Below are 20,905 nucleotides of genomic sequence, written 5' to 3'. Positions count from 1 at the left end.
AACATACCATGCAGTAAGGTCAGCCTGTGCTACTGATGCTGAGGTTTCCAGTTGTGAAACCAAAGAACTTCTTGTGATGAGCTTTACCGGGATGATCTGTGATGTATTTCTTTTGTGACCAAAAGAGGGAGCCCTCACAGGATTATATATGCTGTTTACTTCTGTGATCTGCTCTTTAAAGAGCTGTCTGAGTTTCGGAGAGCATGCAGTTAGACAAAGCTTATGGCCTTTTTCATTAAGAAGAAAAGAATTTTGTGGCACAAGTAACGTGAGATGTCAGGCTGGTGCTCTTTGGATTCTCAGTGACTTCAGGTCACAAAGAAAGAAAATACATTTTTCATTTTTTGAGTTATACAGCTAGCTGATGTTATTAAGTATGTGACGTGGCTTACATTAAATATCATATTTTAGCATTCTGACATTGGAAATAATGATTTTTACAGTTTGGACAATACTGTTTGGTCACTGGATTTACTGGAAAAGACATACCATTTTCTCTGTTCTAATAGGGGTCCCTTCTGCCTTCTGTTCATGTGAGCTGCAGGTATCAAAGGTGAGGACTGATTCACCTCTTGTCTTTCAGAATAAATCATTCTGGGCTGGATGAGGTTTGTAGTGTGAGTAGGAACCTCCCAGTTTGTCTGGTGATGTAAAGGGTAAATTATCACTTTTTTTTTTTTTTCTTTTTTGTGATTTCTTGTATGGCAACCTTTAGCGAGGGACATTAGGAATGCAATGCATTGCTGATTTTTATCAGTGGACTAGGTTTAAAGGGCTGCAAAAGCAGAAGCTCTTTTATTACTGTTTATCTTTAGGGGAAAGCTTTATTGTTGGGTCTGCAACAGAAAACTGCATCAAATAATAAGTCTACCAGAGAGGCTCAGTAAGCGTTGATTCATAGCTCACCCTTACCTCTTTCTGAGCCTGAAATGGCTAAAGGGAACTCTGACCACACAAATTACAAGTATTTTAGGTGATCTCTGCCATCTTTTCTAAGCCTCTACTACTCCCTAGACTAGTTCCCTCTTGAAGAATTTTTCAATCTGATGGCTTCTGTGGCTCCATGGCTCAAATACCCATTTGGTATTTGCTTGGCACAGTGGCTCTCTTTTCTATCGGGATGCTTTTTGTTGTGGATGTGACAATCTAGCATTTCTTATCTCCCTATTTGGCCTACAGATAAGAAGAAACTTACAGAATAGATAACTTATATACATATATATTTAAAGTACTTTTATCCAATCATTTGACGTATTCTGTTGAATATTTTCAAGTGTAAATTCAGAGGCTTCATCGTGACTTTCCTTAGTGAGACTCAAATGCTTAGGAGCAGTCTCTCAAAGATACATTGATGCTCCTGAGACAGTGGATGCCTAATACACTGGTAGTTCAGCTGTTCTAGAAAATGTCGCTTTACATGCACTGCTCTTGGCAAGGCTGGAGCTTTATACAGCAGAGTTGTTGCATCAGAGTAAAATACAGTTTAGAAATGCATGCCAATGATTTGCTGTTAATAGGTATTGTGTGAAGATAGCTTTGTGATTCTTGTAGTACAATGAAGATAGCTTTGTGATTCTTGTAGTATAATAGCAGTAAGATTCAGAATAAGTGGGAGGAGTTGATTGGCTGAGATGGAGAGGATCACGTGTAGGTGATAACTTTTTCTTCCTCTCCGTTATGTTCCTATTGTCTTTTTGAACACCATTACTATTCTCTGTCCTTTAAAGAAACATACAGGAGACTTAGGGCAGCAGCTAAGTCGATTGCAATCAAAATACATGGTAAAGCAGAAAAAATCAACCCATAAATAACATTATGCATTTTACTTAAAAGAATAACATTCAGAGTTAAGATTGAAATGCCCAGAACGGGTGTTTCTGACATTCTGTGGATGTTCTGCATAGGTAGTGTGCCTCCAAACATTGGATGCTCCTATATGCCATATGTGCTGCAATTCCCAAGCAATACAGCAGATGTTTTAGGTGATCAATTCAGAACTCAGTGCCTTTGTTTAGTTCTCCCCATTCCCAACTTTATATGATGTGAATGTGCCTGTCGTCATAAAGAGAGGAATCACTCCATTTATAAAAATCTGCACATAATTCATAGTGTACACAGTAGCAACACTAGAGCACTCCCCAGACTAGGAAATTTCATGCTCCTGAGACCCTCAAATGCCTAATTAGAAAAAGCCATGGTTGGTAACAATTAACTTTGTGCAGCTTGAATCAAAGCTTAACCATTTTGGGTTAGTTGGTCAGTTTTTTATTTATTTTTCATTTTTTTAAGTTCATTGTGCAAGGCGCATGAAAGCTGATAGTTCTGATTTCCTTGCTGATCAGAGGGGTGGGGGAGCAAGGTTAATTGTTTATTTGTTTTTCCCAAAAGTTTCATCTTATTTCTATGTAATCTCCTCCAAAGCCACCTTCCTAATGGCACCTGCAGTTACCTGCAGTTCTTAATGCTTTCTTCTTTGATATTTTGTATGAAATGTTTTGCCAGCTCTGAATATGGAAAGTGCTTTTTCTGCCCTAAGACATTTTAAACCTTTTTTTTTTTTTTAATCCCAAGAAGCCTTTTAGCAGTAATCCTAAATGACTTCACTTAGTTTTCTGATCACCTGGGCTGGAAATCTGTTCGAAGTCCATTAAAAATGTCTTTGGAAAGTATTAATTCTATTGTATCATCTGACTTGTTTCATCTGTTTTCCTTGGGGATTTTAAAAAGACTTGAGCTCACATGTTTTCTTCAGTTGTGACAGCACAGATATGTATCTGATGCCATGACTAAAGCAGTAAAGAGACTTCTCTTCTGGAGTGGTCTGTGAGGAATAAATCTGCCAACACCTGTCCTCTTGTGGGTCTGGGACAGGCAAGGGTGAAGTGTGTTGTGCTCCTGTGCTGGTCTGTGGCTCCTCTGAAAGCTGAACCTAGGCTGCAGAGGAGCTCCACTGCCAAAGAAGAAATGTTCTCTGTCTTTGGTGCCAAAAAGAAAGATTTAACCTCTCTGTGAGGAGTGAATTTAACACTTGGCTTTGCCACTACGTTTGTGGATGGATGTGGGTGGATGTTTGGTGTTTTGTTTGTTTTAAAGGAAGTCCTGAAATATAGCAGTCTGACACAACAGAGTTCAGGGTAAGAGCGAGGATAAATTTTCGTCATGCGTTCACCTATGAAACTTTGTTCACCTTTCCTATAACTGTGAAATTGGCTTGAAATGATGGACTGGTTCTTCCTTGTGAATTACTATTGACATAGCAGAGCTCTTTCAATAACTGAAAAACATTATTCTTGTTGGGAAAGTCAAATGTTTTTCCAAACACGGTATGTAAATTTTGCTTTTAATGTCTAGAGAGTTAATTTTGAAGACTGGTGTTCAGTGAACGTTTGGAAGCCTATTGGTTCTCCTCTAATAAATGAAGAATGTAAATGGCTTTGATAGAAGCGGTTTAAATGCAGAACTATATTTTTCTGAAAAGTACAAGTTTCAAAGTGACTCTCAAACCATACGTAAACATTGACATTTCAAGTTTTTTGAGATAAATATATTTTCTGTGTAAACCTAAGAACTGCTTTGCAGTAGATTCATAATGTATTATTTTACTCCTTTCATTGTTAGATGTTTGCAACGTGTCTGTGAATAAATCTTGGCTTTTGTCTTCTGGAGACGTGACTCTGAGGAGCACAGTCTGCCCTCAGTGACTGTCTCAGGAAGTGGAATTGAAGAAATTCAGCTTTTGGACTGAGTCACAGAGCAACTACACGCTGAGACAAACCCATCAGTTTTATATAAAATTGAGTTAATATTTGGTTCCCTTTTCTCTGCCACAGATGGCCTTAAGCTTTGGGTGCTTCACAGAACAGGCTTAGATTGGTCAGATTTCTGACAAGCTCTTGCTCTGTGTTTTTAGTCACCATTAGATGTATATCAGATAGCAGGCCCCCAATGAATTGCTTACAGCACAACAGTAAAAGAGCAATAATTTGAAACAGTTAGCAACTAGGCTAATGAAAAGAGGATTTCAGTCCTCTTATCTCTGTTAGCTGGACAGGACAAATGTTGTTCCTTATTTCATTAGTCAGAATAACCTGACATAGACCAAAGAGAGAAATGAAACAGTAATATCTGGGTGGCCTCATTTTCTTCCACGGATCCATCTGAGGCTGCTCTCGGGCAAGTTAACTCAGCTCAGTGATTCTGAGCTGATGAACCAGGTATTTTTTATCTTCTCCTTGGGTACAGCATAATGCATAGAATGTGTATAGCTCTTCTTGACAGTTGTGAATAAAAATGCCTCTGGAGTGGTTTTCATGGGTTAAAGAATCCAGGAGGTGGATTTGGGCTAACGTGCCAAATATCAAAAGTGGGATCAAAATGTTCAGATCTGGATCTAAGGTTACGTGGCATCCTAGTTCCAGTAGTCTCCATTGTATTCATTTTTGCTAACATTTCTAAAATCATCATCCACAGATTAAATGTGAATTTTGCTGAAAAGTGCACAAAGGCAGACTAATCGTAGAAGTGACGGTACGGAGTCTGATCACTCCTGTTAATTTTGGGGAATTAAGGCTGCAGCCTTAGTGGACCTTGATCCTGATTCTGTGCTTCAGGACTTTTCAGATAGAGAAATTTGATGATGGTTTTGGAATATGCCGTAGAAGGCTACAAAGAAATTGCTTTAGAAAGGAATAAGGAAGTGTTGAGTCTGCTTGGAAAGTAAGGTTGTTCTTTTTATCTGTGGGTATAGCCTGCAGCCATTGCCACCATTTGACTTCTGGACAGTGTTTATTGTAATTTAAAACTCAGTATTTAGAAGAGTGATGTTGGACTGCCCTATGTGGTTTTTTAAGTGAATATGAGAAGTAGTGGTCCAGTCTGGGGGGAAGGGGGGAGTTGTATATGTTTGAATAACAGAAAAACGCACAGCCAGGGACTGTGGAAGAAAACAGACTCAACCTGAAATGAGATGAAAAGCTTGAAATTAGATGAGACTGCAGTAGTTGGACATATAAATTTATATTTGTCCAAACATACTAGATTCTAATTTAACTTTTCACTATTATTTTGATCATGTTGTCTTGACTTGTATACAATAAACAAATAAATTTGAACAGTATGAAGAGAAAATAATGCTAGAGAAGGCAATCCTCCTAAATACCACATGGAAGCACGGTTCTTTCTCCTCTTAGTCTTACCTGTCCTTATTGCAGATATATCTTTGGCTACAAAACTACCTTGACAGCTGGAACAGGACTTGGAGGAATGGAGTTAGCTGCCTCCATGCTGCAAATGAAAAAATGCTATTTTTGTCTAGCTGTTGTGCAAATCTTTGGAATCTGATATTTCCAGTCTACTGATTTACATTCCCATAATATTAGCAGCTTGAAAATGCAAATGATACTGGTCGATAGCATTTCATCTGTGTGGAGGAAATGAAAAAAGGAGAATGAAAGAGGAAAAGTGAACGTGATGTGAGTAGAGGGCAGGTGAAGTTAGAACTGAAGATTAGAAACTGAAATCCTCTAGTCTGGCGCATTGGAAATCAGTTTCATCAACTCCCTCATGCAGATTTCTCAAAATGAAGCTTCTCTAACCATGCACCCATGGCAGTCGTGCTGCTGTGATTTTGTCAATATACTGTCTTTTCTGTCAGTATACTGTCTTATATCATTTCCTTACGTATAGGTACATAATATGTATACAGCTTAACAAACATTTACTCCTCCTGCAAAAGTGAATAGGCACACCATGGTATATACACAACTGCATGGGCATGCATGAATGTTTATACATGTCTGTGATTGGATGTACCTACACGTATTTGTGTGTATATATATGGTTTTAGTCATTTTAACTGCAAAAGTAACTTCCAAAATGTAAGAAGCTCTGTCCTTTCCTTTTGAACACTTGGAGCTGCAGCTGTGAGATAACTGTTGGCTTTGAAACAGAATGCTGATGGTTCAAACAGAAATCACTAAACAAAGATTTTGGAGGTGATATAGACTGTAGATCTCACGCACACCATTTGCCAGTTATAAAGTTCTCCCAGTATTTGTTCTGCTTTGTGTCATACACAAAGCTCAGCTTTTGGAGGCTTACTGACAAAAGTTTGCTTTGCTTGTAGAGCTCAACTGCACACTGCTGAGGTGGATTTTTATTTGTTTTTGTCTTTTTTTTTTTTTTTAATGTTTTTTTGATGCTTGATTGAGAGTTTCTTCTAAAGAGGCCTTCTTCTAAATAAAATGGCATGCATTACCATTGTGTGCGAGTCATTCAGTTGCCTTTAAATATTGGCATCTTTGAGAGAAAAGAGAATAGATCTTGAGTGTTTGCAGAATACCTTCCATCACTGAAACCAGGACCTGGAAATTCCTGCGTTGTTCTCACACTGCTCACCTGCATCTCAGGAACACTCTGACGCTGTGATAGAAAATAATGCCCAAGATAAAACACGACTGGATAGTTCACATGAAATCAGATGTAAAGTCAGGGAGCTCTTGGAGAGGGAAGAGAGATAGGGCTCTGGGGAGCCAGAGGGAATGGCAGCAAGAGAAGCTATGCGTTCTCATGTTTATTTTCACTGTGTTGCTGGATCATAGGGACATCTTAACGCATAATTCATAGGTTTTATGCATGAAAATGCAGTAATTTTTGGAAAATTTATATTCAGAAGGAATTCAACTTTTGTGCTGCATCTTTTATGCATCTTTTTTTTTTTTTTTTTACCTTCTATTCATATTGCTGTCCTTATGGTACGAAGCCACAGGAGTCCTGTTTCTTAAAGGTTGATCAAATAAGTGTTTCCTTTGACTTTGCCCAGGTGTATTAGGGAGGGGATGCTGCCAATGCTGTAATGCAGAACTTCACTGTATGGTTACATGCTGCCCTGAGCAGAATGCCAACACAGAGCACAAATCAGCCTGGTTGCAAACACGTGCTGCTCCCCAAACAGGGAAATATTTAACTTCTTCCAAAGGAAGAATCTTTTAATGAAAATTTATTGTATTTCAGGAAACTTCCCGTTGACTTTCTCAGATTTCTATTTCTACATTTGTTTGTTTTCCCCTCTATTTTGCAGAAAACCATGGTTCTAAGAACAATATTTTATTTTCACTCAAGTCAGACTTCTTGCCCCCAGAGTGAGCCAGCTATTCTGGAACAATGGTGATTTGTTGAACTAAGTACTAGTTGGCAGGGACAGAGTGGGGCAAGCGCTACAAAGCTGGTAGTTTGATTGTTCAGGTTGGATGAGGATACTGGAGCTTACATCCCAACCTTGATAAATATTTAGTTAATTATACAAAGAAAAGGAGGGGTTGGGAGAATTGATCTGGTGATCAAGGTATGCATGGCTGAAGTTCAAGGTCAGGAACTGGATGGAGGAGAGCAGGGACAGGTACCTTTGGTTTGTGCTTCCCTTAGCATGTGTCCGCAGGATCCTGCAATGGCACTGTTAGTTCTAAAATTCCATGTGTTGGAGGTTAATCTGTCTCATCTGTTATCTAAAACAACCCATAAACAATGGCTCCTTAGTCAATAACCCATTACTGCTATAGGTAGATATGCTTTGTTTCTAATTAAACCTTCATTGAACACTGTTGTTTACCCTCTCCCCACATCCTAAATGGTGCAGTCTCAGAGTTCATAATTGCGTTTCCTGATCTATCCCTTTTTCTCTCCAAATGCTGCTCTTTTCATCTGTAAGACTTAACAAGGAATTCACAACTAAAGAGTGGCTGCATGATGCCTAAGAAGCAACCTGCATCATGTGTGGATTTTGTTTTTTGATAGCACTCTGTGTGGTCTGTATATTATTTCCTGCCCTGTTCACTCCTTTCTTTTTTTTCTTTTTTTTCTTTTTCTTTTTTTTTTTTTTTCCCCCAAAATAAATAAAATTTAAGAAGAAGAGTTTATTAGCTCCTGCTACTTACTATGTACTTTAAGACATAATCCGCTGCTTGTGGCATTACAGTAATCTCTATAGGCATTAAGTAATTGATGTCACAAACACAGGATTATAACCTCGGCTCTGCAATTTACATAATAATACACCAAACTATGAAAAACCTGCTCGGTGGTTTGTTACCAAAACAAGCCCATTAAAATGCTGAGTTAAACTGTGGAAGGAGTAGATCCTAAACCCTAAGTAAGTATGTAGGCTCCATTTAATAGGTATGTGCAGCCACCTCGTTGTTTGTGGAACTGCAAAGAAGTTCAAATCAAACTTGGATGTGGGGTCAGACTCCCAGGATGTCAGAGAAATGGGCCTTATCCTCTTTCTTTGCTTCCTGCAGGCACAAAGCTGTTAAGGAAGAGCAGAGCAAAGCACAGACAAGATACTGGCTATATCATCCCTTCTTCTCCAGTCTTCACTGGGGCACAAATACCAGTGTGTGTGTATATACTCTATACAAGATGTGGGGTGACTACAGCCCTGTTTATCTGCAGGTCTTTCAGACCTGCATTAACTGGGAAGGTGGAATCCTATGAAGTTAGGACCTCTGAGATGTTTGCTTTTTGAGTTAAGTAAAGTGATTGGTTTTGGCTGCTATTTTTTTATGTGGCTGAGAGACTGCACTATGAATTGTCAAAGGTGTCCTTTTATGTACTTATCTGAGAGGTTGCACACATAATTATATATCACTGTATACATCAGTAATGATATAGTTGCTACAATTCTTTATATTGCTTCACCAAAGTGTATGAGGATGCTGGGTTTTTTTGTTTTTGTTTTTTTTTTTAATACAGATGTAGAAATATAGAATAAAATTAAGAGATGTTCAGTCATCCTTCATAACTCTCACTGGCAAAGATAAGGATCAGTTCATTCCAAAGCAGCTCATTCCTTGTCTCCTTCCTTCCAGAGATAAGAGTGTCTTAATGACTTTTTGTTGCATTTGCAAATGTTTATAGGGATCTGATGAACTTTTTTGGTTCATAGTGGTTCAGTTAGTCTCTGGATATTATCCATGAGCACTGTGTATGTAAATGAGGCAACTTATAGATAAAGCACCAGTAGATGTCATTGAAGAATGTATGGGGAAGATTGTGTGGCCAATAAAAGTGATGGTGCCCATAGAAAATTGCTACCTCTGTGTGGCTCAGCTCCCATGGCTGTTGCTTTGGGCAGCGATCCACTGCTTTCAGTGGATCTCCTCACCAAGCCTCTGGGGCTGTAACTTACTGCTACCACTAGAGGAACTAGAGAGTGTTTTCATACGCCCAAAGAGATCACACGTGGTTTTTCAGTATTTCCTGTCTCCATTGCATTGATGTTCTTTCTAAATAGCTTCTGAGCACAGCAGGGCAGTTAGAACTAGGGAGGAGCCTTTTAATAAATAATACATTATGTATGAGTGTTGTATTCCAGAGATAAATAGTCCGAGCAGGGAGAGGAATATGTTTTAGCTACTTGTTCAGCAGTGTTTCTGAGAAACATATCCTTGACACGAAGGTTTTGTGAGACAAGTGTGCGAGTGTCAGATATTAAGTAGAATAATATGTGAAATGTAAGGAGGAGCAAAGTAGCTTAATGGATCACTGCTGTCTTTTATCGTTTTTGGCTTGGTTTTGATTCTAAACCAGAATCAAATTATCAAATATTGCAAAGATCAAATGTCTGTAGAGGTCACTGTTAAAATGATTTTAAATGCTCATTATAGCTCTTAGCATGAGCAACAACATATCCCAAACCACTTTATAAATGTTCCCCCACACCTATATTATCAATAATTGATTCCACAGAGTAGGCTACAGCAGATGCAATTTACTTAAACCCCAGTCAAGTGTCAACAAGCTGACTGGTTCATTTTATCAGAGTCAGGGAACGTTAGCAGCTAATAATAAAGGAAGTACAGAATGTGAGATCTTGTTTCACTCTAATCACAAAAGCTTGTGATTTCAGGATAGAAAAAAAAGATTATTGCTTGACATCATAATGTAACTTCAAATAATAATAATAAAAAGCTTTAAAGCATCAGATTATCCGTTTTAACAGGATTTGAATTAGTATCTTATTGGGGTCATTACTTAAATTGAGATTCTCTCTTCAGCAATGTCATGCATTCTGAAGGGAAGGAGGGTGTCAGTAGAGAAATTCTCATTTGAGAAACTAGACAGACGTGAAATGCTTGCATAATCATATTTACTTTCTTCTAACATTACTTTAAGCCTTCATTACCCATCTCATGGCAATGCAAATGGATGGGGTACAGCCTATACCTTTCCTTCATGGCTTACAATTTCTCTTGTCATCACTGCCTGTTTATAGAAGAAGAAAACTGACTTAGAATTTAAATTTTAGAAATTAATTTAGAAAAGACAAAAATACCAACAACTTGTTGTAAATCAAAAAGTCATCATGCATTTGATTTTAATTTTAAACTCATTGAATTGCATTATAGATTAAAGGTGGTACAAAGAGAACACCTGTTCAAACCACATTAAATTGGGATGAAAGAGATCAAGAGAAGAGACCAGTCTGGATAAAAGACGTTTAGAAAGACAAAGTCTTGCTGGTCACAGAGTCTCAATTCCAGCTTTGTGTGGGTAGACTGTGGGAGGAGGCACTGGTGAGATAGCAGCCTGCCCTTGGGTTCAGATCTGCAGGGAACACTGCCTGCAGAGCAAAGTGGCACAGACCTAACAAGAGCTTTCTGAAGATGAAGTTGATTTCAGATCTGGACTTATGAGATTTGTCGTGGCCCATATAAAACTGTGCTTTTAGATAGACAGATAGATAATCAATTAGGGAGCCCCTCTCAGAGCACTGCCATCTCCTGGGATGAGAGTGCATGGGATGAACAAGGGAGCTTTCAGCAGAGGAGCTGCTTTTGTGAAATGCTTCCTATCTTTGCTAGGTGTTGGGTGCTTGGAGGTGATGTTCCAGGGCTGAAGGCAGGGGCAAGGATATCTTTTGGATCCTGGTTAGAGGAGGAGTGTAGGAGGACGATGACTTTATAATTGCTTTTTTTTATCACTCTTTCTAACTATATTGACTTTATACTTGACACAGCTTTGGCTAGCAAGTGAGGCCCAGATACATTCAGAATTAGATATGACACGGTTCATTCTTACATGAGAAGAAAATCATCGGTTGCTACAGAAACAGCTCATATCAGTCTCATGGGGCATCTTTGCATCTGGCTTTTTTTCCTTCTCTTTTGCTAATCTGTAGATAAGAGTCAAAGCAACTGCAGCACATCCCACATCTATGTAAAAGGTTGGAGGAGCACTGCAGAGAGCAGTGTGTGAAAGAGCATCTCATAGATAAGCTAAACTTAAATAAATGATTTAATTTCCCTCCCCACGCACAGATTTTTTTTTCTAGTTTTGCAACTGTCACTAAGCTAATTGAGGTGAAAATTAAATGACACCAATCGGCAAGTGTTTTAAAGACCACGAGCATCAAGGAAGGGAAAGGAGATACTCAAAATGGGAGCTGCGAGGAGAAATTTAGGGAGCAATATATGGAGTGAGTAAGAATCTGTCGAGAAAATTGCATATGGCAATAGAATAATATTCCAGATTTGCTGTTAGGCAAGTTATTTCATGTGATAAATTACAGAATTAGTTAAAAATAAGTGCATATTATGGGTGAACAGGGACCGTTCTGCTCATTTTAGACCAGATCACCAGCTAGGATTTTAAACTTTTTTTTTCTAAATGTAATTAATTCTCGATGCTTAATAGATTAATATTTATTGAGTGAATCAATGCTTAATGTATTAAAAATTTGCCTTCCTTGTATTTTAATATGATTTATTACTCATCAGTGCTTATTGCATTAATTAAAGACTGTTAATTTTATGGAAGTGAACACGATCTGCTGCAGGTTTGCTGCAGAGCCCTGTGCTGTAGGGACTGTGCCTCTGGATAGTACCAATGATGGAAAAACGCACATAGTGGGAAGCCAGTATGAATCACCAATGGCCTCTTCGTGCCTTTGGGCTTTCAAATAACCAGCAAAATGAAAATGAGCATGTTGCCCCTTACGGGTAGCACAGGATTATAGCACTAGAGATACGGTGATGATAAAGGGAATATTTCTGTTTTCCACTTAGCATTACGGTTGATGCTGTGGAAATCATTTTAATGTGCGTGTGTGTTTGTTTGTTTCCTTTGTGGAGTGCCTTTTTCCCAGCGTAGGTGAAACACAGCATTAGTGATATGGAACACTATCACCTCTTCTCAGACTAGAAATAATAATCATTATATCTCATAGTGCTCCGGTAGTAATTCTTGGGACATGAGGTTGCCTGAAGATTGGGATAGCCCCAAGTATCTCTGCAGGGGCAGGTGTCTGAGAAGTGGAAAATTACTAAAGGCAAAGCAAAAAGGAGCCAGACATCTTGAGATGAGTCTTTCAAGAAATCTGTCAAAACAGGGAAAGGGTGATCATGCTAGAAGGGGGTAACAGCTGCAAGTGGCAGCTTTCATCACTGAAGGGAGAAGAGGATATATCAAGCCCCACAGCCATGATATTTCTGATGCAATTATTTTATTAACTGTGGACACTTTGTGTAATGCCTTTCTCTTTAAATCCCAATTCTGTTGCTTTTATAGCTACTCATAAGTGTGCCAGTAGAAATGAAAAAAAAAAAATCCATATAGTTACTAGTCTGCTTGCATCCAGCTGAGCCCTGGAAACCGCAGAGAGTTAGCCCCTGAGATCTGAGAGCAGGCTTGAATTTCCGGAAAGTGATTGGATCCATAATTAGTGCATTTTTGCATGCTTAAATGCATGATTTTGAGATGTGTTTTGCTGTTTCCTTCTCTCCAGGGCTTGGGTGAGCATGTGCAAGCTTCCCTGGCTGTGCTAAATGAGAGAAACTTCTTCAAGGTCTGCTGAAGGTCAGAGTAGAGGAATTTTTATTTCCTGGGTGCACAGGTCAGGCAGTCAGCACAGAGCTGCAGCTCAGAGTGCATGCATGGAGTCAGGGCCAAGAGCCTGGTGGCATTTCAAAGTCCTCGCAGCATTTAGGTGTTAGATGCGAAATATCAGTGCTGCTCCATTTGAAGTCAGAGAAATAACTTGTGCTTAAAGTTCAACACGTACACAAAGATTTCCTGGACCTGTAGTTAATTTTTTTTTATTTTTTTTTTTTTCCAAGGCCAGTTTGAAGGCAGCATCCTATCAGGAAGAAAAGTTTCACTTTGTTTCATGTGTTGTTTAGCCTATTCTGTATGCTTTTATCTTCTTGCAGTATTGGGTTAAGCAATTTAGGTTTTTATTTAGTGCTTATTTTAAACCTATCTAACATCTTTAGGTCAGGATTGGAAGCCAGTTGGGCTATACAGGCATGTCTCTCTTCAAACACTCTATGGTCTGCAACCTTATTTAATGTAGACTATTTATATTCCACTTTTTTTTTTTTTTTTTTTTTTTTTTTTTTCCTCCCAGTAGAGAAGCTTTTACTTTTCTGCTCTAGCTGTTCATTAGATATACAACGTTTGGAGTTCCAGTTGTGATGAGAAATGTAAGCAAAGCTTTTGGCCCAGTGGGTGCTAAGTCCTAGCACTTCATAGCTTTGTACGTGTGACTCAGGATTAAGGCACAGAGTCTATATAAAATTCAACTCATTAGGAGACATTTCTTCTTATGGCTCCCACTGGGGAGGCAGGTCCTTCATTTGTACTATTGCTTACTTTGCATTACTGCTCTCTGGGACAAGTCTGGAGCAAGCAGAACTCAGTAGAGCTGGGATAACATTTCTGAATGGCTCTTGTGGAGGAGACACAAGGCAATGGGCACGTTCTTCTGCTCCATTTTACCATTACATTGGCATGCTTGTCTTAGTTTAGCCTTAATGTTTTATAAGAAATCAAATATCAAGCATACTGCTAAAATCATACTCAGAATGCCTTGTCAGAGTTAAGCAAACAAGGAATAATTATGGAAGCAGACAGGAGTTAGGTTTCTCTCAAAGGTGATTTCCACTGTACAAGAGGTACTGAAGGCCAGCAGTGATTCAGAAAATGTGTTTTTCTCAGCCTGACACTTCACTTAGCTTCCCAGAAGGCCAAATTCAGTTTTGGGTTTGCAACTCAAGTATATCCAGTACGTGCTCAGCTGTGTTCACGTACTTCAGCCAGTGAAGCCCTACTTGCAGAGAAACAATGAGTTTGGAAAGGAGTTTCATCAGTTGTAATTTCCAGGGATGAACATTCACTGTAGGGAGTACCAAGTCAGTGTTTCTTCCTCAAGGACTTTAAGCTGTCACCCAGAGAATACAGTGAATGTAATGATGAGAATTAGATTAGAGAAAGATCAATAGGACTGACAATAAATGAAAGTAACACAGACATTATTGAGCAGATTAGGAGAGAGAAATTAAACTGGACAGTGTAATCTGAAATGCCAGCTATACACACTAATGATGGGCAAAGTTGGGGAGAAGACAGAAAGTTAGACAGCTGGGAAGGAGAGGCAGTAACAGACTGTTTGTGAGATGAGGGGTAGCCATTCCAGTGATGGTCTAGTGGTGGATGCTTGCAGGCCTTCCAGAAACAACTATTTGGTTTAAACTTGATATTTGCCATCATAAATCCCTGGATTTTGTGATCCGTAGAAATATTCAGTGCTGGTCAATTCTGGCAGGCTTTGGGGTGAGGGATAACTGGTGGCAATGCGATCTGCAGGCTAGCTGTGCTCAGCATAAAAAGAAACTTTCCTTTTATCAGTCTTGAATTTGTCTAGATCCCCTTACAAGTCTTTGAAAGGTTTACCCCAAGGCAATGTAATTGTGCTTGATCACATCCAGGCTATGAGTCAGTGATTGATATGAATAAAGAACTTATGGTTTCTTGTCTTGGTTCCTTGTCTCCTTCCCTATGGAATCAGAAACTGCTTTCATAAGTATATCGGTCCATCTGTGCTTCTAGCTATCCATTTCAAGTATATGCTTCGAAGAAGAAATAGTAACACTTCGTAAGTGCAAATAAAAACACATTAAAAAGACTGAGCTTGTTGTTGGTTTTTTTTTGTTGTTGTTTCTCATAAAGTACATGAGGATCCCATCCAAAAGAGTTACTGTGAACCATGTAACTTGTAATTAATTCTGCTATAAATGTCAGAACATTTACTTCACAGGTCTAAGCTCACCCACTAAAATTAGTCTCCTTTTAACAATTCCTTTTATAATTTGTTTTTCAGCAAAGACGGCAGCTTGACCTTCTGACAATAACCAGCCCTGGTAAGTGAGCTCTGCTGCATGGCTCTCTTCTCTTTTCTTAAAGAGATGGTTGTCTAAATGTATTTTTTTTTTTCCCCCAGTCTCTGACATGCAAAATGAAAAACACTGTTCCCCAGAAAATCTTTCACGTAATAACAAGTGACAGCTATATTGTGCTTGGCAAAGCCCCGGGCAGTTATCCGTTCACAGAACTGCCTCTTCAGACCTTTACTCTATGAATTTGAGTGTTGATATTTCTTTAAGCCTCCTGGGGTTACAGTTAGCGCTATGTCTGCAGGGCAGATGCCCTCAAATTCGCAATGTATGTTTGACTATCACAGAAATGCGAGTTTGGCTTTTCTCAGTGGCAAATATGAGCAGTTTGGGGAGCAATGGGACAGTGGCCCTGTGTGCAAGTGGTGGGAGACAGGAGGTCCAGGTTTGGGTCTGGTGAATCCTGATGTGGTACAGAAAATATTGAGGAGAAATTTGAAAGGTGCTAAATGATCTTCTCCGTAACAGCCTTTCTTGTTTACCTATTGAGAGGATTAAAAAATATATATACTGCGGATGTGGTGGGCTCTTTGGCATAGTGAGCTGAAAGATCTCAGTACCATGATTAAAATGGTGGCTGTTTGGGTAGTTCTCTTTGATCTCCACTGTTAAGGCTGGGTGGCTATTAGTTTATTGCTGTTTTTTTGTCTCTTTTGTTCTGTTGGCTGCTATAGTAGTTCACTGCCCACCAGCTCCAGACATACGCTGTGCTTGAATGGTGCTACCTTTTGGTTATTTTTTTTTTTTCAGTTTTCCAGCTGTATATGCACATTAAGCTTTCTATTTGGCTTTAACTGGGACTAATGAGTTCTGGCTTTAGCTGGGAATAACGTGTTAGGAAATGAACAGGTGTTTTGGGAAGTGAACAAAATGTGACTCATTTGCTTGGATAACTATTTTGCATCAATAATTGCTCTGACACTCTAAATGTAGATATCATCTGTGACATGGTTTCTCCTTCACTAACCTTGTTAAAATAATAAGAATTAAAATAAGGAGGAGGAACACTTTGTTGGGACAGATGTTTGAGGCTATTGGCAATTGCATCACATTTTTGCATGTTCACTTTTCATGCAGTTTGCAATTATGTTAATGTATGCTCAGGGCACTTGCTGATAAAAGCAACAATACAGTGTGATACAGCCATTGTCACTATTCTGACTGTAACTTCAAGGACAAGCATGGCACATTTTTTTTTCATTTTTCATATCTTCAACATTCTCTGCTTCTAGAGGAGAAAGAAAAGGAAAAAAAGACCTCTAAGTGTCTTAATCGTAACAGGCATTCAGATCTTGGATAAGGGCACCGAAGACCACCTACTTCTTTAATTTAATTTAATTTTGATTAAATAAGACCAAAGGAAGGTTGAGGAACAGAATAACCTTATATGAGACGTGTCTGTAAAAGGAATTTTTGATACCTTTCTTGTAATGTTAAATACTGACAGACATCACTGGTACAATGAAAGGTTGACTTCACTGATTTTGTGCATTGGTGTGATTGCAGTAAGTAGCTATTGCTTCAGATCTTTGGGTTTAATACAGCAACTTATTATATCAACAAAGCAATTAATTGGGTTGGTCAAAATAGCTGTATTTGAAAACAGCTTCCAGTGGTTGTGCAGGTAGACATACTGCACTGAAACAGGGAGAAGCCTCTTGCCTAGCTCCAGGTGACTTCTGAACACTGAATCACGTATGCGTGGCACTGGTGGAATAGCTCATTTGTGTGTTTAGTTGAACAGGTGTGCATCAGAAATCTGTAAGCTGAACTCATTCAGCTTACAGGGCATTCTGAAGGAGGGAAGAAATGCAGAGAGTAAGAGATGTCTCATATACAAAGGTGCACAGCTGATCTGTTCCAGTCTAAGAAAGCAGCTCTGGAAAGCTCTACAATGTGCCCCAAACTGGAGGAAGTCTTTGCTTTGCCGTGGGTTTCCAGAAAAAGCCAGGCACAAATGATGCATAAGCTGGGAGCGAGCCAGACTCCCTCATGCTTGAACATATCCCTTTGAAGTAACTGACACCCATGTAAAATGTGGAAGGGAGTTCACGGCTCTGCCGTACTGCTGAGTAGCTGGAGGAATGTTGAGTTAAATTTATCAGTGCTCTCGCCACACTCCTTTCTTCTTGCCCCTTGACATGTGAGTTACAATTAGACTGCAGTGTGCTGTACGGTTCGGGGTGCCAGGTTCAGAGCTGATGTGCTCAGTGGGGTGGGGGAAAGATTTTAAACATTCATTAGTAGCTGGCAGGGACGTGCTGGCAGGGAGTGGGACATAATGAGGTTTAAGTTTTGGTAATTTAAATTTTCTTTAAACTTAGCTTTTCTGCCTCTGAATTTGATCCAAAACATTTTCTCTACACTTTGTCTTCTAGACTTTAGGTTTCAGAACCAAATTTTCAGGTGGCTTAATCTGATCTGCCTTTAATTTCTGTGCGATCATGTTCCCTAATGCTTCGAATGTGCACATGCAACTGTGTCACGTTTCGTGGTAACCACTCAATAGTTGCAAATAAGATATCCCTGTTTCTGTAGCTTTTCCCTGGAGACAAAGATTTTTGCATCTCCTCTGTTTACGATAATAATATAGCTTTCCAGTTTCTCTTCTCGGTAAGTTCATCTCCCACAGAAATATTTTTAATTATTGATACCATAAATGGAAGTGCGTTGGAAACTATTGGCTTTGAAAATAGCTAACATGTGATATTATCCAAGAACCATCAGGAAAATTCTTTTGAAATTCTCTTTGATTCAGCCGTCCTCAGGGCTTTATCCTTTTCTACCAGTCTCTCTACTGCCAATTTAAAACAACATTCTCTTGAAATCAGTGCAATGTCAGGAGAAATTCATCAGCACCGTAGGTGCATGTTTCCCAGATGTATATAAACCTACTACATTTGGCAGCAGTAAATTGATTGCATTTAAAAAACCTGCAGTAGTTGAATATTCTATAGTGCCCAGCTTGGCTACAGCATGGAATATAAAGTATTTTAAGTCTCTTTCAGCTCTGTTTTAGGAGAAATAAAGTAAGAGCTGACTCCATAATTCCTTCCTCTCGATTTGTTCAGATTCTCCTCTGACCACATTAGGAATTTACACACACTGACAGAGTGAAATATCCCTGATCTCTGTGGACTGACACTGAGATTTGATTGGGAATGCTAATGACTGCGTGTGTGCTGTCCCCTAATATTCAAGCTCTTGCACTCTTAAATAAGGAAGAAAGCTTGATTTAAAAAGTATTTATCAGACTTATCTGTGGGGTGAATTATTCTCCCCCTCCCCCCCCCCCCCCCCCCTTTTAATATCTTCAGTGCAGCATGCTCTAAAAATGTCTCCATTTCATTAATTTGTGATATGCTGCTACAGGAATTCTTTTAAGGTGGCTTTAGTTTCTGCCATACATATTTTACTGCTTTAAATTATAGATATAGGACTGTTGCCTAGTTAATTTTCTCTGGTTAGGAAAATATATTTCTGCTCTCCTGGTATTGCATAAAATGATATGTGGGATTTGCTCTATTTTTTAGCTGATTAAGTTTTGCATTTCTACATATTACTGCTTATGAGACCTCAAGTAAAACTAAGCAAAGGAAGGAGAAGTTTTATAGTATATTTGAAAGTTTCATTTAGCCATAAATTCCACCACTAAGCCCCCCTACAAGACTTTTCCATTACCTTCCTGGACGGTCTGGCTATCTTCTTCTTTTTAATTGAAGCATGAAAAGAATATGAGCCCAGAGTCATGAAGCTGGAAGATGGGTATTAGTAAAAAACGATACAGAATAATAAAATGTGACAGTTGTTTGCTGCTAAAGCTTGGCTACTATTTTTGATGGTCCTTATTAATTAATACGACATTGATTTTGTACTAAGGAGGTGTCAAGTGTCTGGGTTTTTAAACAGTCGGACATGATTATTGCTCGTGTTTGTTAGTGAAAATTCATATGCTTTTTTTTTTTTTTTTTTAAAGATGGTGGAATAAAGAAATTATGTATCTGTTTGCTAATAAGAGTCTTTCATTGCTAGATGATGAATAGGAGGGAAATCATTTCTTGTATCACTGTGGTATGGTGGTGGTATTAATTCCCCCGTGTGCCCATGGTATTCCGAAGTAGCTTGGAGGAACCAGACCTCACTGCTCTGCAAGGCAATCGACCCCAATTGTTTGAACCCACGGTACAGGAATTTCTTTGCCATGAAAAATAAAACATGCATGCTGAAGTCTCAGAGTGAAATTAGCGTTGTCAGTTTTAGCCGAACCCAAGGAACACTGGAAGAAATTTGTTCCACACTTGGTGATCCTTTAGCAAGATGATGCACTAACAGAGAGCACAGAGAATGCACAGCGCCATTTTAGTGCCATTAGGTTGGTTTTGGCCATCCTGAGCCTGATTAAGAAATTTGACTGTATCCGATTCCTCATCTTCACAGCATCAGAACAGCTGTAAAAATCTTCATTTGCTGTGATAAGGAGGGTTAGTATTGTTGCTTATAATTACTTATTTGTGCAGATCGGTATCCTCCTAATTCTTATTTATACCTCTCCATTGGGTTGAAAAGAACAATTGCAGAGATTCCAGGTATCCACTGACTGGTGTTACTGTTCCTCCTGTCTTTCCCCTGCGCAGACAGTCCTCTCTCACAGCATGTCCCAGGAGAGTAAGTTTGCCCTCACCTGTCTGCCTGTTTTTCCTGATTTATGCCCATCTGTCTCCCAAAACATCATATATATCCATCTCAAATATCACACTTCTGAGTTCTATTGAAATGACTTTCTTTTTCCTTTTTGCTCCAATAACCAGAGTTTTTCCGTTTAGTTACCCGATATTTACTTTCAGTAAGACTGTTTCATCCCCACCTTTGCATTTTATTTTTTTTTTAAATGACCTTTTTTGGATTCATGTAGAATAAGTGATATTTACAAAATCAAAATAAGGCTGCAGAAAGGATGTACTAAAGGCTAATCCATTACTTTTGAAGAAAAATATCAAGTTTTTCCACAATACCTTATTACTATTCTGGGTCACCATGATGTTTCCATGCACCTTGGCATGTCCCTTTAATTGGATCCTTACATAGGGAGGTCCGGCATGGCTGCATTGAAAGCTGACATTTCTAACTAACTGACCTTTTCAGGCCCAGTGATACTCCTATAATGATTATCCTCTAGCATTGTTTGGACACAATACCACATACTTCACAGCACATAAAGAATATGTTCTTTGAGAACTATTCAAAATGCCCAATCTCAAGTTAGCAAAATGAGAAAATTGGGTGCAAACATTCATCAGAGTGTTATTGTGCAGGTATCGATTTGAATGCCCTTTCATTTCTCCAGGAAAAAGTGTTGTATTATAGAGCTCTAAATTAACTTCTCTTCGTTTTTTCTTTTTTTTTTTTTTCCCCAGTAAGTATAAAAAGGTCAAATTCATTCATAAGGCTGAATAGTTTTGCAGGATATAAGCAATAAGATAGCAATCAACCTTCAAATAACCTTTAAAGAGACAGTATCTTTTCTTATGACCAGTAATTGACCTGCTCATTAAGTTCCTGTGTACTCTTTGGGGCTCACCTAGCCAAAAAGTGTGCAAGACCTGTGACAAAAAGATGAGATGTCAGCCAGAACAAAACAGGAATAAATCCTCATGTTGAAATATAAGTATTTTATAGCT

At 38.8% G+C, this 20,905-nt stretch overlaps 1 protein-coding gene across 1 annotated transcript in view; it reads left to right on the top strand.

The window, feature by feature from the left end:
* AGBL4 (AGBL carboxypeptidase 4) overlaps positions 1-20,905 on the top strand; it is an 849,283-nt gene that overhangs the window by 439,703 nt on the left and 388,675 nt on the right. Inside the window, exon 6 of the mRNA XM_042873634.1 lies at positions 15,155-15,194. Coding sequence (XP_042729568.1) covers positions 15,155-15,194 — 40 coding nt within the window. The remainder of the gene's footprint in view (positions 1-15,154; positions 15,195-20,905) is intronic.

This window comes from Lagopus leucura, unplaced genomic scaffold, assembly GCF_019238085.1.
Source record: "Lagopus leucura isolate 7727_CA_CO unplaced genomic scaffold, USGS_WTPT01 Super-Scaffold_100009, whole genome shotgun sequence".
NCBI lineage: Eukaryota > Metazoa > Chordata > Aves > Galliformes > Phasianidae > Lagopus > Lagopus leucura.
Note: the sequence above shows the minus strand (reverse complement) of the source record. Positions and strands in the feature narration are given on the sequence as shown.